The following is a 16,266-nucleotide window of genomic DNA, read 5'->3' as shown; positions in this document are numbered from 1 at the left end:
TACAGGGAGAAGGCCGGGAACTGGGATTGAGGAGGAGGAGAAAAAAAAGGATCATCCGTGATTGAATGGTGGAGCAGTCTGGCCTAATTCTGCTCCTATGTCTTATATCACAAAATAAGTCTTTTGCAACAGCAGCAACACAGTTCAATACATAAAATTACTACAGTATCAAATGAAAGTCTTCGACACCTTTGTGTGTGTATGTATATATATATATACACACATATATATATACACACACACCAAATTTTCTCTGAACATCAACAGCACCTAATCTCTCACCATTTAAACAATTACCCTGATTTTCTATTATGTGCATCAAAGAGGATCATCGCACATTATATACTACCTCCTTACTCAGTTAGTCTATATCCATTCAAACCTCCTGACATTCTCCTCTCTGCTCACAAAGACATCTAATTAAGTATCACCAACAAATTTGTAAAGTCAACATTTGGTCCCCTTGGCCAAATCATTGATATGGACTGTGGAATGCTAGGGTCCAAGCACCAATCCCTCAAACCCCCATTAGTCACAGACTGCAACCTGAGAAGCATAAGGTTAGTCCCAGTTCTTGCTTCCTGCCCAATTACCTGTTCTCTATCCATATCAGTATATTATTCCCATGTAGGTCTCACCTTACTGATCAACTTCCTGCACAGGAGCTGCTCAAATATCTTCTGAAACTCCAAACATGCCATATTTACTGGCTCTCCCTTATAGTCACATCCTCAAAGAACTCCATCAGATTAGGAAATTGTTATTTTCCTTTCCTACATCCATATTAGTTCTGCTCAAACCTTTGCAAGGCATTCTGTTATTACATTCTTCATTATAGACACCAGCATTTTCCACTCTTTCAGGTAAGTTCCAAGTTTTCACTCTCTCCTCTTTGTTAACTACTGGAGTCACACTTGCTACCCTCTAGCCCATTGGGAAAATTCCAGAATCTACAGCTGCAAAACAGATGATAACTATAGTATCCATCATCTTCAAAGCCATCAATGTAGATCATCAGGTCCTTCAGAATTATGAGCTTTTAGTCTCACTATGATATCATATTTTGACTAAATTTAATTTGTTCTCATAAAATCAGATAGGCTCTTTGTCTCAACGAGTCTGCACCAACCACCAGCTACTTATTTACAATACGCCCAATCAGTATTTTTCTCACATTCTCAACAGTTCCCCCTTATATTCTACCACTTACCTACACAACAGCAACAACTTACAGTGGGGAATTAGCCTACCAACCTACAGATCATTGGAATATGGAAGGGAACTAGAACACCCAGAGAAAACTCATGTGCTCACAGGTCGAATGTACAAACTCCAAGTTCCCCAGGTCAGGATTGAACCCCAGATTCTGGTGCCGTGAGAAAGCAACTCTACTACGCAAGCTACCACGTCACCCACTTCTGCCTTCTCTCATTCCCCGATATATCTGACATTTTTGTATGTTGCCTTCTGTGAAGATAAACTCAAAGTAATCGCTTAATTCCTGTGCCATTTCCTTAGATCTTACAATAGATTTTCTTACCCCACTCTCTCACATACATATACACATATATGTACGTATATGTACACATACATGTACACACACACTCACATATATTACCAAATACTTTCTCACAGTTCATTTCTTTTACTTAGTTTTGCATTAAACCACATCATTTTCAAACTTACCTAACCTATCATCTAACAATAAACACACTTGTAACACAGGACATACCGAATGGAAATTGCACAACTACTGTTGCTTACTACATTACTCTTACACTTGCATAACAACTGGACAGGGAGGGAGACAAAAGAGGTGGGGGCGTGGCACTGTTGATCAAAGATAGTGTCACGAATGCAGAAAAGGAGGAAGGCATGGAGAGTTTGTCTACGGAGTTTCTGTGGGTGGAAGTTAGGAACAGGAAGGGGTCAATAACTCTACTGGATGTTTTTTATAGAACACCTAATAGTAACAGGGACATAGAGGAGCAGATAGGGAGACAGATCCTGGAAAGGTGATATAATAACAGGGTTGTCGTGGTGGGAGATTTTAATTTCCCTAATATCAATTGGCATCTCCCTAGAGCGAGGAGTTTAGATGGGGTGGAGTTTGTTAGGTGTGTTCAGGAAGGTTTCTTGTCACAATATGTAGATACACCTAAAAGAGGAGAGGCTGTACTTCATCTGGTAGTGGGAAATGAACCTGGTCAGGTGTCAGATCTCTCAGTGGGAGAGCTCCTTTACCATAGCACTGGAGAGGGATAGGGACAGACAAGATAGGAAAACATTTAATTGGAGTAAGGGGAAATATGAGGCTATCAGGCAGGAACTTGGAAGCATAAATTGGGAACAGATGCTCTCAGGGAAATGTACGGCAGAAATGTGGCAAATGATCAGGGGATATTTGCGTGGAGTTCTGCATTCTGCATAGGTACGTTCCAATGAGACAGGGAAAGGATGGTAGGGTACAGGAACCGTGGTGTACAAAGGCTGTTGTAAATCTAGTCAAGAAGAAAAGAAAATCCTGAGAGGCATGATTTATGAACATTTGGACAGGCATAATATGATTAGGAATAGTCAGCATGGCTTTGTCAAAGGCAGGTCATGCCTTATGAGCCTGATTAAATTTTTTGAGGATGTGACTAAACACATTGATGAAGGTAGTGCTGTAGATGTAGTGTATATGTATTTCAGCAAGGCATTTGATAAAACCCCATGCAAGGCTTATGGAGAAAGTAAGGAGGCTTGGGATCCAAGGGTACATTGCTTTGTGGATCCAGAACTGGCTTGCCCACAGAAGGCAAAGAGTGGTTGGAGACGTGTCATATTTTGCATGGAGGTTGGTGACCAGTGGTGCCTCAGGGATCTGTTCTGGGACCCCTACTCTTTGTGATTTTTATAAACAACCTGGATGAGGAAGTGGAGGGATGGGTTAGTAAATCTGCTGATGACACAAAGGTTTGGAGTGTTCTGGATAGTGTGGAGGGCTGTCAGAGGTTACAGCGGGACATTGGTAGGATGCAAAACTGGGCTGAGAAGTGGCAGGTGGAGTTCAAACCAGATAAGTGTGAAGTGGTTCATTTTGGTAGGTCGAATATGATGGCAAAATACAGTATTAATGGTAAGACTCTTGGTAGTGTGGAGGATCAGACAGATCTTGGGGTCCAAATCCATAGGACACTCAAAGCTGCTATGCAGGTTGAATCTGTGGTTAAGAAGGCGTACAGTGCATTGGCCTTCATCAACCGTGGGAATGAGTTTAAGAGCCGAGAGGTAATGTTGCAGCTATATAGGACCCTGGTCTGACCCCACTTGGAGTACTGTGCTCAATTCTGGTCGTCTCACTACAGGAAGGATGTGGAAACCACAGAAATGGTGCACAGGAGATTTACAAGGTTTGTTTCCCAGATTGGGGATCATGCCTTATGAGAATAGGTTGAGTGAACTCGGCCTTTTCTCCTTGGAGCGACACAGGATGAGAGGTGACCTGATAGAGGTGTACAAGATAATGAGAGGCATTGATCGCGTGATAGGCAAAGGCTTTCTCCCAGGGCTGAAATGGCTAGCATGAGAGGGCATAGTTTTAAGGTGCTTGGAAGTTGGTACAGAGGAGATGTCAGGGGTAAGTTTTTTTAAGCAGAGAGTGGTAGGTACGTGGAAGGAGCTGCCGGCGGCGGTGGTGGAGGCAGAAACGAAAGGGTCTTTTAAGAGACTCCAGGATAGGTACATGCAGCTTAGAAAAATAGAGGGCTATGGGTAAGCCTAGGTAGTACTAAGGCAGCAGACCCCAACCACCGGGCCACAAAGCATGTGCTACCAGGTCGCGAGGAAACGATATGAGTCAGCTGCATCTTTCCTCATTCCTTGTCACGCACTGTTGAACTTGAACACGGGGTTGCCAAATGTCCCATATTAGCTGGGACATCCCGTATATTGGGCTATATTGGTTTGTCCCATACGGGACCACCCTTGTCCCGTATTTCCCCGCTAAGGTACAGCGTTCCTATGAAACCTTTCGAGCTGAAATGTCGTGAAGCAAAGAAGCAATTACCATTAACTCATATGGGAAAAATTTTTCAGCGTTCCCAGACCCAAAAAATAACCTACCAAATCATACCAAATAACATATAAAAGCTAAAATAACACTAACATACAGTAAAAGCAGGAATGATATGATAAATACACAACCTATATAAAATAGAAATAATGTATGTACAGTGTAGTCAGGAAGATTAAGGCAAAACCAATATGTGGAAAAAAAAATCGGCACGTATGTGCATGTGCACGTCACGCATGTGCACACAGGTGCCCACGCAAGGCTTCATGGTAGTCTTTCTTGGGGTAAACGCAAGTGTCCCGCATTTGACTGCGACTTTTGTCCCTTACTTGGGAGTGAAAAGATTGGCAACCGTAACTGTAGAAGACATGTTGAGGTGAGTTTAACCCTACTTGAATACCACCCCCACCCCCCTCCCCCGTCAGCTGGTCTGCAAGAATATTGTCAATATTAAACCAGTCCGGGGTGCAAAAGAGGTTAGGAACCCCTGTTCTAAGGTAAGGACATGTTTGGCACAGCCTTGTGGGCCGAAGGGCCTGTATTGTGCTGTAGGTTTTCTATGTTTCTATGTTTAAAAGCTTACGAAAGGTTAAAAAAACTAGGTAATTACAGAGATCTAGAAGATTATAAGGCTAGTAGGAAGGAGCTTAAGAATGAAATTAGGAGAGCCAGAAGGGGCCATGAGAAGACCTTGGCGAGCAAGATTAAGGAAAACCCCAAGGCATTCTACAAATATGTGAAGAGCAAGAGGACAAGACATGAGAGAATAGGACCAATCAAGTATGACAGTGGAAAAGTGTGTATGGAACCGGAGGAGATAGCGGAGGTACTTAATGAATACTTTGCTTCAGTATTCACTATCGAAAAGGATCTTGGCGATTGTAAGGATGACTTACAGCGGACTGAAAAGCTTGAGCACATAGATATTAAGGAAGAGGATGTGCTGGAGCTTTTGGAAAGCATCAAGTTGGATAAGTTACAGGGACCGGACGAGATGTACCCTAGGCTACTGTAGGAGATTGCCGAGCCTCTGGTGATGATCTTTGCATCATCAATGCGGACGGGAGAGATTCCAGTGGATTGGAGGGTTGCAGATGTTGCTTTATTCAGGAAAGGGAGTAGAGATACCCCAGGAAATTATAGACTAGTGAGTCTTACTTCAGTGGTCGGTAAGTTGATGGAAAAGATCCTGAGAGGCAGGATTTATGAACATTTGGAGAGGCATAGTATGATTAGGAATAGTCAGCATGGCTTTGTCAAAGGCAGGTCATGCCTTATGAGCCTGATTGAATTTTTTGAGGATGCGACTAAACATGTTGAGGAAGGTAGAGCAGTAGATGTAGTGTGTATGGATTTCAGCAAGGCATTGAGTGAACTCGGACTTTTCTCCTTGGAGAGACGCAGGACGAAAAGTGATGGAGGTGTACAAGATAATGAGAGGCACTGATCGTGTGGATCGCCAGAGGCTTTTTCCCAGGGCTGAAATGGCTAACACGAGAGGGCATAGTTTTAAGGTGCTTGGACGTAGGTACAGAGGAGGTGTCAGGGGTAAGTTTTTTTTATGCAGAGAGTGGTGAGTGCATGGAATAGGCTTCCAGTGACAGTGGTGGAGGCGGATACCTTAGGGTCTCTTAAGAGACTCCTGGATAGGTACATGGAGCTCAGAAAAATAGAGGGCTATGGGTAACCCTAGGTAATTTCTAAGGTAAGGACGTGTTCAGCACAGCTTTGTGGTCCGAAGGGCCTGTATTGTGCTGTAGGATTTCTATGTTTCTAACTACATTACTTGCTTACTCAAGTCCACTGCTTCTCAGGCAGTTACCAAATCCACTCCTTCGGCTTTGTTTCTCCAGTTTAGCAAAACACTGTGACCAGTTTGACCACCCTGCACAAAAATGTTTTTGCTCTAATTGTGTTTTCTTGTACAAATTGTGTATAAGTTATGATTATTTTATGTTTTTCTTGTGAATGCTGTTTATCTAATGCTGAGTGGCTGTGACGCTGCTGTAAGTTTTTCTTTGCACCTGTGCACACATCTACTGGTGCATTATGACAATAAACTCAACTTTCACTTTCAGCAGCCACATTCAATAGTTTGAGTTTCTGGAATACTCCAAACAAGAAAGAAAGCAATAAGGAAATTTGGGGCAAGATTAGTGGAGGAAGGAATTAAGCAGCACAGAAAGTACAAAAGGTAGAGGTTTATCATTGAGCAGGTGGAAGCCTTGGAAGGCAGCCGACCTGGGAGAAGGAAAACTGACTTCAAACCTCCGCTGCCTCGTGCCATATCCACCTATGGGAAAGGCTTTAGGAGTAAAACCTGAGGAAGAAATCTGGAGCCGGGGTCCCTAAGGCAGTTTGATGTTGCTTACAACTTCACTCTGGCACCCTCTGCGACAGTACTGGTGTCAAGCTGTATCAGTGCTTGCCCTTCCCTTGGACTACATCAGTGATGTGGAGAGGGGGAACCCGCTGCATGGGCAACAGCCGGTTCTTCAAACCTTCCCACCCAGGCTTGCGCCCTGGAGAGGATACAGTCCACCAGAGGTGCAAACCCATGATCTCCTGGGATTGATGGCTACCTACTACCGTACTATCAAGGCATCTTCTAAGTATTTTCCCCTGGTGTCAGAGAGTGAAGGATTTGGAAGATTCACCATAAACCATAAATGGAGCACGCAAGAATTCCCAGAGGGCTGCGTGAAGGGGCTCAGCATTATAAATTCAAAGCTGAATACTGGCTGGAGGAAGGAGCTCCAAAAGCTTCTCTCGACACATAAATGCATCCAAACTACTGCAATAATATACATATAACAAACTATCCTGCTCCCTGTTCTCCACTTCTGCACACACTGGGAGAAGACGTGGTAGCAAATGGCAGACCACTTGACGCCAGAGTCCTTCTGATCCAACCCTTACTCCTTGTATGCGCACATAACAGATAATTACAAGTAGGAGAGTAAACACAGAACAATAATGATGTCTATCCTGGACCTCAACCAAGGCCACCCTGCAGCTGCCAGCCAAAAAAAATACATGCTTTTTATTTTGCTCCACAGACACCGATGAAATCTTGTTATCAAACCCCAGCAGGCAAGAGCTATGAGATAAAATTAAATAGCTGCATTCTCGGACTGATGTTGCTTCCACGATAGGTGCTACACAGAGAGCACAGTTTGCCAATGTCATATGTGGCATGACTTACCAGGAGGCGTGTAGAGTGGGTGGTTGATGTGATATGCCAGCCAGGCAGCAAAACCCCAGTAGTATGTACAATTCTAAAGAGGAAAAGAAGGGTAAAACAGTATTCACAACAAGAATTTGAACTTAAGTTTAAAGCAAAAAGCGTGAAGACTTAGATCAAACCAAAATATTCATTAATATGACTGAATACCCTGGATAACATATAGACAGATCTAATAGAAATTCAGCATGTGTCTGACAGACTGACAAACTCACCAAGTGTACACAAATCCTCAGATGTGTATTCCATCCATCCAATGTGGACTGTGAATACACACACACTCTCCATCCTTTTGGAGGTACATAACATTCGCCCTGGACTAACCTGATGGATATTTTCCTGAAACTTAGGTCTGATGACTCCAGATTGCTTGCCAGTTTACTAGGTCACAGCCTAATGGCACACAGACCAACAGCAATTGTTGGTTTTATCAGCTTTTTAAACAATTTAACTCTCAACCAGCACATTCACTTGCTACCATTCTTGGAATGTGGCAGAGTCTTAGCAAATGTATTTATTGCTCACTCCTTGTTTCCATGAGATGTTGGTGGTGGATGCTTTACTTGAACTGCTCGAAGCACTACTATACTTGGTAATGCTCGATAGTACTGACCCAGTGACAACAAAGGAATGATAATGTGTGACAGAACAGGTTGGTAATGCTAATTCGCCCACTAACCTTGCCCCTTTGCCCAGTTGGTCACTCCTCCTCATTCTTCCCCTGATCTAGTTTCCCCAGTACACTTTGCCCTCCCATTCTGCAGTTCTTGGGAGTTCACAATTTACACATCCCAATAGTAAATAATCACTAGCCTGGCTAATCAGAATAATCCCCTCAGTCAACGTGCTCTACTGGTTTATAACATAAAACCAAGGATTCTAGACACAGGCATTTCAAACAGTTTCATTTATTTTCACTAGCAACATCACATCAGTTCGTAGAAAGCAGAATGGCTGCAAAAGATCTGAAGGACAGTTTGACACATCCTAAAAATAATGCCTGGGTTAGTGGGAACAGATGCATCACACCCTACACAGGCAACACCACTGGGTGGGGCGGGGGGGGGGAATTATTCTCTTATATTCATCTGAGCATATGGACACTGGCCTATGGGTTTAACTAAAGATTTACCGTGGAATAAAACTGTAGGATGTTAGAATCCCTGTTTAAAATGCTCCATTTCTGTATCTGAAATAATTATGACAGTCTAGTCACATGATTATCCACCACTCCCTTCCCTTCAGACCAACCGCAGAATTTCCTGGTCCTTCTGGGCCAGGTGGAATCAGATTTAACCCCTCAGTCTGGCTTTGCTAGAGAGGTGTGGAGGTTTGATCTGATGGTTGGTGAATAGTTATATTGGAAAGTTTAAGACAAAGGGTGTCGTAGAAAAAGCCCCTGTATATTTTTAAGTTTTTGTACATACATGTTTGTTTTCCATTTTCTTTCTTCACAACTTTTGGGCAGCTTTTGCACTTTTTCCTCCTGGCACTAAATAAAACCCCTTTGCACTAATGTGCTGTTGCAATTTACTATCTGTTTTTCCCCCAACTGGTGACCCTCGTCAGGTACACTTACCCACACCTGACAGCGAGGGGTGACATAATGGATGCCCAGGTCCGGGTAGGAGCCCAGGTGTAAATGCTCCTATATACCTGCTGCTTTTATTTTTGTCAGTGGTAAAATGTTATTGAAATCACCTCCGTCATTTATCCAATAGATAGGGCGATCAGAAACTGTGACACTGCAGTGGTGGAGAGAGTGGCTACCAAGCTCAATCATGAAACATGTACTGTTCCTAGATCCCAAGAAGCTCCTCCTAACAGTACAGAAACTCTACCATTCAAGTTTGTTTATGCTTCTGGGCAATGAGTTTCTGAGCTGGCAACAGCTGAGGATCTGGTAAGGGGCAGAAGGCAGTAATGATAGTAGATTTTATCAAGTTCAAGCTGGTTGTTAATCAATGCAGGAGAAGGTGAAAACGAAACTGTTCCTGCTTACAGCTGACTCGCTTTTCCAGGTTCGTGTACGAGAACTCTAGGAGAAGGTCATTGGGTCAGCTTGTCCAAACTAACACAGGCAACCTACTGAGCTGGATTGAGTAGTGGAGAACATATACCTGATTGGAATACATTTTTAAAAAGTCAGACCTGCCTAATTTTACAAATATTTAGTCAATTACATATCGTGCGCCCAGAATATTTGATTTAAAATTGCACTGTCTTAGGAGCAGTTTGAGGGTTTGCATCACCCTAACTGGCTGTACATACTTTGCAAGTATGTAACATGATTTCATCGGAGGATGTACTAAGGGGGGCAGATCAAATTCAGTGCAGATCAACATAACTGAACATGCCTTGACCTTCCACTTCCAGAGAAATGCAGGACACATTTATTTGGTTGAGGTTACCTGAAGCAAGCTGTTTCAATAGCATTACTACCTGCCCTAAAAACATAGTCTCTACATTTGCAGACAATGTTCCCTCAAGCTCAAGACAGTTAATTTGTAAATAAAATACTGCTAGAAATGCAAGATAAAACTAGGCAGGTTTGTTGACCTGAAATGTCGACTTCATTTCACGTGGAATCCATTCAGCAGTTTCTGTTCTTACTTTAGTTTAAATTATGAGTGTTGGTTGTAAAGGAAGCTCCTATTCCCCTCAGCTCAACAGATGAACCAGTGACCTAATTGAAGTGTTTAAGCAGATTAAAGGATTTGATAAAATAGAGTTTGGTGGGAGGGAGATGCTGAATGTGGAAGGGAAGAAAAAGAATACAAAGGTAATTATTAATTAGACTGGACAACAAAGATGTTGCTGCCTCAATACTGTTTGGGTGTATCTTATGGATTTTGGGCTGCTGATCATTAAAATAACCATGGAATTTCTATATCACATATCATTTTTTTAAAAATTGCCTATACTTGTTGTTTCAATTTATAATTCAAGTCAGAATAACTTATACCAAGATTAAGCAAGGCATTTTTATTGGTCCACAAATGAAACAGGTCATCAGTGACTGCAATTCAAAGAACTTCTAGGATGGAGAAAAATCACATGGAAGGCATTCATGCTGAAAATTTTCTTAGCAATTACAGAGCACCAAACTACGTGCAGCTGGTTGACAACATAGTTCAAGTACACAAAACCATGAAATGCAACATGTCACTAAAGATTCATTTTCTGCATTCCCATTTAGACTTATTCCCTGCAAATCTCAGCCTGTCAGTGATAAGCACGATTTAAGGTTTCACCGGGACATTGCAGTCATGGAGAAATAATATCAGGGCAACTGGAATCCATCAATGCCGGCTAATTATTGCTGGACACTTAAGCGAAAAGTCCAAACACAGAATACAAATGAAAATCAACAACAAAACATTTTAATCTTAGTTGAATTATTGCAAAGTGACAGCATCTGTATGCACTACATTTCATAAAAGTTGATTCCTTGTTTTTCCAAATTCCTATGTGATTCCTATCTGAAATTATATTTGTGTTCAGCTTCAAGCAGTCTCAGAAACTTGGCTAAAGGATGGCTGCCACTGGGAGCTGAATGTCCAAGGATACAGGTCAACCTCCACTAATCCGACTACCTGTAATCCAGTTCCTTCAATAATCCACACTAATTTCAAATTTTCCACGCAACTGTAATTTCAAATCTTCCGGGTCACCGTACCAGTCTGCTGCGTATTGTTTTGGTTGCGCTAGATCTATTCACGTGTTGGCGCGCTCTTGTAAGCACAGACAGGCGCTCCCTGCTTGTTTTCCTACATTTATTAGTATCATTTGCGTGAGGTGCGGCCGCCCGACACCCGCCCGTCTCACCTGCCAGCGGCAGAGGAGCTGACGCGTGCTGGGTCGGTCCACCTTCTCGCCCGCCTGCCGGCAGTCGCACACTGCCCTCCGGCATCGCCCGGCCAGCACTCCGTTCTCTTCTGCCTACGACCTCAGATCAGACGTGGTGACCCGCTGGATTTAAGCATATTACTAAGCGAAGGAAAAGAAATTGACGAGGATTCCCTCAGTAACTGCGAGTGCAATGTAGTCTTTGGGGTAACTGCAAGTCTGAGCCTTTGCTATCGCTTTGCTCACGCTTGAGTGCTGGTAGTGGGTACGCTTTATTTTTTGCCAGTGGGGAGGGGGGATTGTTGCTCGCTGCTGCTTTACGTGCGGGAGGGAGGGGAGTGGGGGGGGACTTTGGGGTTCTAACATTTAACTGTCGATCATTCTTTGGGGCACTCCTCTTTTTGTGGATGGTTGCGAAGAAAAAGCATTTCAGGATGTATATTTATACATTTCTCTGACATTAAATGAACCTTTGAATCTTTTGATATTTTAAAGGTATGATGAGGCGGTTAGCTATTGCTTAATGTGATCCATCTGTAATTCAGCATTTTCACTAATCTGGCACTCCTCAGTTCCCAATGGTACCGGATTATAGGAGGTTGACCTGTATACAGTGTATTGGAAAGACAGGTTGGTAGGCAGAGGGGTGGTGTGGCCCTGTGTATAAGAAATAATATTAAATCATTAGAAAGGGATGACATAGGATCAGAAGATGTAGAGTCTCTATGGGTTGAGTTAAGAAATGGCAAGGGTAAAAGGACCCTAATGGTAGTTGCATACAGGCCTCCAAACAGCAGCTGGGATGTGGATTGCAAATTACAGCAGGAGATAGAAAAGGCATGTCAGAAGGGCAATGCCATGATATTCGTTGGAGATTTTAACATGAAAGTGGATTGGGAAAACCAGGCCAGTACTGGACCTCAAGAGAGAGAATTTGTAGAATGTCTAAGGGATGGTTTTTTAGAACAGCTTGTTGTTCAGCCCACTCAGGCATCAGCTGTGCTAGAGTGGGTGTTGTGCAATGATCCAGAGGTGATGAGAGAGCTGAAGTTTAAGGAACCCTTAGGGAACAGTGATCACAATATGATCAAGTTCACTTTGAAATTTGAGAAGGAGAAACTAAAGTTCAATGTGTCGGTATTTCAGTGGAATAAAGGAAGTTACAATAGCATGAGAGGGGAACTGGCTGAAGTTGACTGGAAAGGGACACCAGCAGGAAGGACAGCAGAGTAGCAATGGCTGGAGTTTCTGCAAAAAATGAGGAAGTGCAAGACAGATATATTCCAAATAAGAAGAAATCTTCAAATGGAAGAAGGACATTACCTCGGCTGACATATGAAGTCAGAGCCAAAGTAAAAGCAAAAAACAGGGCATACAAGGAAGCCTAAGCTAGTGGGAAGATAGAAGATTGGGAAGATTTTAAAAACTTGCAGAAGGAGGTCATTAGGAAAGAAAAGATGAATTATGAAAGGAAGCTGGCAACTAATATCAAAGAAGATACTAAAAGCTTTTTTTAAATATATAAAGGGTAAAAGAGAGTCGAGGGTAGATATAGGACCAACAGAAAATGACACTGGAGATATTGTAATGATAGGAGCAGAGATGGCAAAGGAACTGAATGAGTATTTTGCATCAGTCTTCACAGTGGAAGATACCTGCAGTATACCAGACATTCAAGAGTGTCAGGGAAGTGAAGTATATGCAGTGAAAATTACGACTGAAAAGGTGCTCAGGTAGCTTAATGGTCTGAGGGTGGATAAGTCTCCTGGACCTGATGGAATGCATCCTTGGGTTCTGAAGGATGTAGCTGGAGAGATTGTGGAGGCATTAACAATGATTTTTCAAGAATTGATAGATTCTGGCATTGTACCGGATGGCTGGAAAATTGCAAATGTTACTCCACTATTTAAGAGGGGTGGGAAGCAGCAGGAAGGAAGCTATAGACCTGTTAGCCTGACATCAGTAGTTGGGAAGTTGTTGGAATCAATTGTTAGGGATGAGATTATGGAGTACCTAGAGGCACATGAGAAGATAGGCCAAAGTCAGCATGGTTTCCGAAAGGAAAATCCTGCCTGGCTAACCTACTGCAATTTTTTGAGGAAATTACAAGCAGGGTAGACAAAGGAGATGCAGTAGATGTGGTGTACTTGGATTTTCAGAAGGCCTTTGACAAGGTGCCGCACATGAGGCTGTTTAGCAAGATAAGAGCCCATGGAATTACAGAGAAGTTACTAGCATAGGTGGAGCATTGGCTGATCGGCAGAAAACAGAGAGTGGGAATAAAGGGATCTTACTCTGGGCGGCTGCTGGTTACCAGAGGAGATCCACAGGGGCTGGTGTTGGGAATGCTGCTTTTTACGATGTATGTCAATGATTTAGACTATGGAATTAATGGATTTGTGGCTAAATTTGCTGTTGATACAAAGATAGGTGGAGGAGTGGGTACTGTTGAGGAAATAGAGAGCCTGCAGAGAGACTTAGATAGTTTAGGGGAATGGGCAAAGAAGTGGAAATAAAATACAATGTTGGAAAGTGTATGGTCAAGCACTTTGGTGGAAGAAATAAACAGGCAGACTATTATTTAGATAGGGAGAGAATTCAAAATGCAGAGATGCAAAGGGACAGACCCTAAAGGTTAACCTCCAGGTTGAGTTGGTTGTGAAGAAGGTGAATGCAATGCTGGCATTCATTTCTAGAGGTATAGAATATAAGAGCAGGGATGTGATGTTGAGGCTCTATAAGACACTCGGGAGACCACACGTGGAGTACTGTGCGCAGTTTTGGGCTCCTTATTTTAGAAAGGATATACTGACATTGGAAAGGGTTCAGAGAAAATTCATGAGAATGATTCCAGGAATGAAACAGATACCGTATGAGGAATGTCTGGCAGCTCTTGGGCTGTATTCCCTGGAGTTCAGGAAAATGAGGGGGATCTCATAGAAACATTTTGTATGTTAAAAGACCTGAATAGAGTAGACATAGCAAAGTTATTTCCCATGGTAGGGGAGTCTAGTACAAGAGAGCACGACTTCAGGATTGAAGGATGTCCATTTAGAACAGAGATGTAGAGAAATTACTTTAGTCAGAAGGGTGGTAAATCTGTGGAATTTCTTACCACAAGAGGCTGCAGAGGCCAAGTCACTGAGTGTATTTAAGGCAGAGATAGATAGGTTCTTGATTAGCCAGGGCATCAAAGGATATGAGGAGAAGGCAGGGGAGTGGGGATGACTGAAGAATTAGATCAGCCCATGATTGAATGGCAGAGCAGACTCGATGGGCTGAATGGCCTACTTCTGCTCCTATTTCTTATGGTCTTATGGTCTAATATAAACAAAAGAAAATTCTGAGGAATCAATACTTTTGAAAAAATTTGTTGTCCAATGTTAGTTCAATATTGCCACATGGATTGAGATACAGTGTTTGCATGTCATCCAAACACATCATTTCATACATTAGTGAGGTCAGAACAGAAAGGGCAAAAGAGTGTTGAAAGGGTGAGAAGGGTGAAATGAATGAATAAGAGAGGGAAGGACTTTCCCTAGTTAGCACCCATACTAAGTTGTGTAACAACATTAGGGCAAGAAGTTCAAGGACAGATGCTTATAATCAGATGTTCACGCAGAGGAAACATCTGAATCACTTATTTTCCTCCCACAAAAGCCTCTTGAGACTGGAAAACTCAAAACGTTGATTGTTAAGATTGTATTTGACAAGGGTTAATGAATTACAGAACTGAAAACAGATAAAGCTCCTGATCAGGCATTATGGAAGGACAGAAAATGTTCAGAGCTGAAAGTTCCTCTTTTCCCATGAACTAATCATTATTTGGACTAGCTTGATTGGCATAGATGAGTTGGGCTGAAAGGCCTCTTTCTGTGCTGTCTTGCTCTATGACTTTAATACGCAGTCTCCGGAAAAGGGAATAGATTTATGCAGTGCTGGCCATAACTTGGCACAACTCTTGCCATCGTTTGCTCAAACTTTTAAGAGTCATCAGCTAGTGAACAAAATCAAGTTGACGCAGTTCATTTCAATGTATTAGCAGAAAGGGAATGGGATGTAGCTTGCCTCTCAGCACTATTGCTTTCACGACAACGGCAGGCCACCAGATCCCGTGGTTGATACAGTGGAATCCAAAATGCCATTTAATAGCATGCACTATTAAATTTTAAACAGTACTATTCAATATTTTTAAAACTTCAGAAATTAAAATTCCTACTTTATAAGTAGTTCCTGTAAATCATCTTAGTCTTTTACCATTTGGTCATACAGGGGTCAATGTAGAGCCATCAACTAACTCCAAACTCAGCTGCAGAGATTCAAAATATTACAGGATGGGCCAGTGTCACAGCAGGTAGTACTGCTGCTGCCCAGCTCCAGTGCCCCCAGATTCAATCCTGACCACAGGTGCTGTTTGTTTAGCTTCTCCCCTCTGCCATCAGATTCCTGAACGGACATTGAACCCACAAACACTACCTCACTACATACCTGACTTGTTATATATACACACGTTCACTTCTTACTAAAATTTACAGATCTTATTACACATTGCAATGTACTGCTGCCACATAACAACAAATTTTATGACGTATGCTGGTGATTTTAAACCTGATTCTGTGTTTAGGGGATGGCAGGGGAATGGGAAGGCAAAGTGGAGGGGAATCGGAATTAGAATCAGGTTTATTATCGTTGACGCACGTCTGGAAATTTGTTGCTTTGTAGCAGAAGTATAATGCAAGGCATGAAAATTTACTATGTTACAATAAATAAAAATATAAATAATTAAGTAGTGTAAACGAGGACCAATAAGATATTGTTCACGGGTTCACATAATGGGCAGTTGATGGACAAAGTAGAGAGAATAGGCTGCAGGGAGATGAAGAGATGTGTTCTGATTGCTAGCATAGATTTAATGGACTGAGTGGCCTCCTTTGTTGTAAACAAGTAGGAGGAAAAGGAGAGCTTGCAACATTATATGTTGAGCAGGTCTGTACAAGACCCATTCTGAGCTAATCATCTGTATGATAAAGCGATTGAAAACATGACAGTACGATTGGTGTCACAAGATATGTTCAATCGCCAGAACCTGTGAAAGTGAATTCAATAAATATGGTAA

General features: G+C 42.4%; 1 protein-coding gene across 1 annotated transcript in view; it reads right to left on the bottom strand.

Moving 5' to 3' along the window:
* The window catches only part of LOC134339402 (very-long-chain enoyl-CoA reductase), an 86,193-nt gene that overhangs the window by 21,222 nt on the left and 48,705 nt on the right, over positions 1–16,266 (bottom strand). The window contains exon 8 of the mRNA XM_063035865.1: positions 7,263–7,335. Within this exon, the coding sequence (XP_062891935.1) occupies positions 7,263–7,335 (73 nt within the window). The remainder of the gene's footprint in view (positions 1–7,262; positions 7,336–16,266) is intronic.

The sequence above is a fragment of the Mobula hypostoma genome, chromosome 29, assembly GCF_963921235.1.
Source record: "Mobula hypostoma chromosome 29, sMobHyp1.1, whole genome shotgun sequence".
Classification (NCBI taxonomy): domain Eukaryota; kingdom Metazoa; phylum Chordata; class Chondrichthyes; order Myliobatiformes; family Myliobatidae; genus Mobula; species Mobula hypostoma.
The sequence above is the reverse complement of the archived record's forward strand: the minus strand, read 5'-3'. Positions and strand labels throughout refer to the sequence as shown.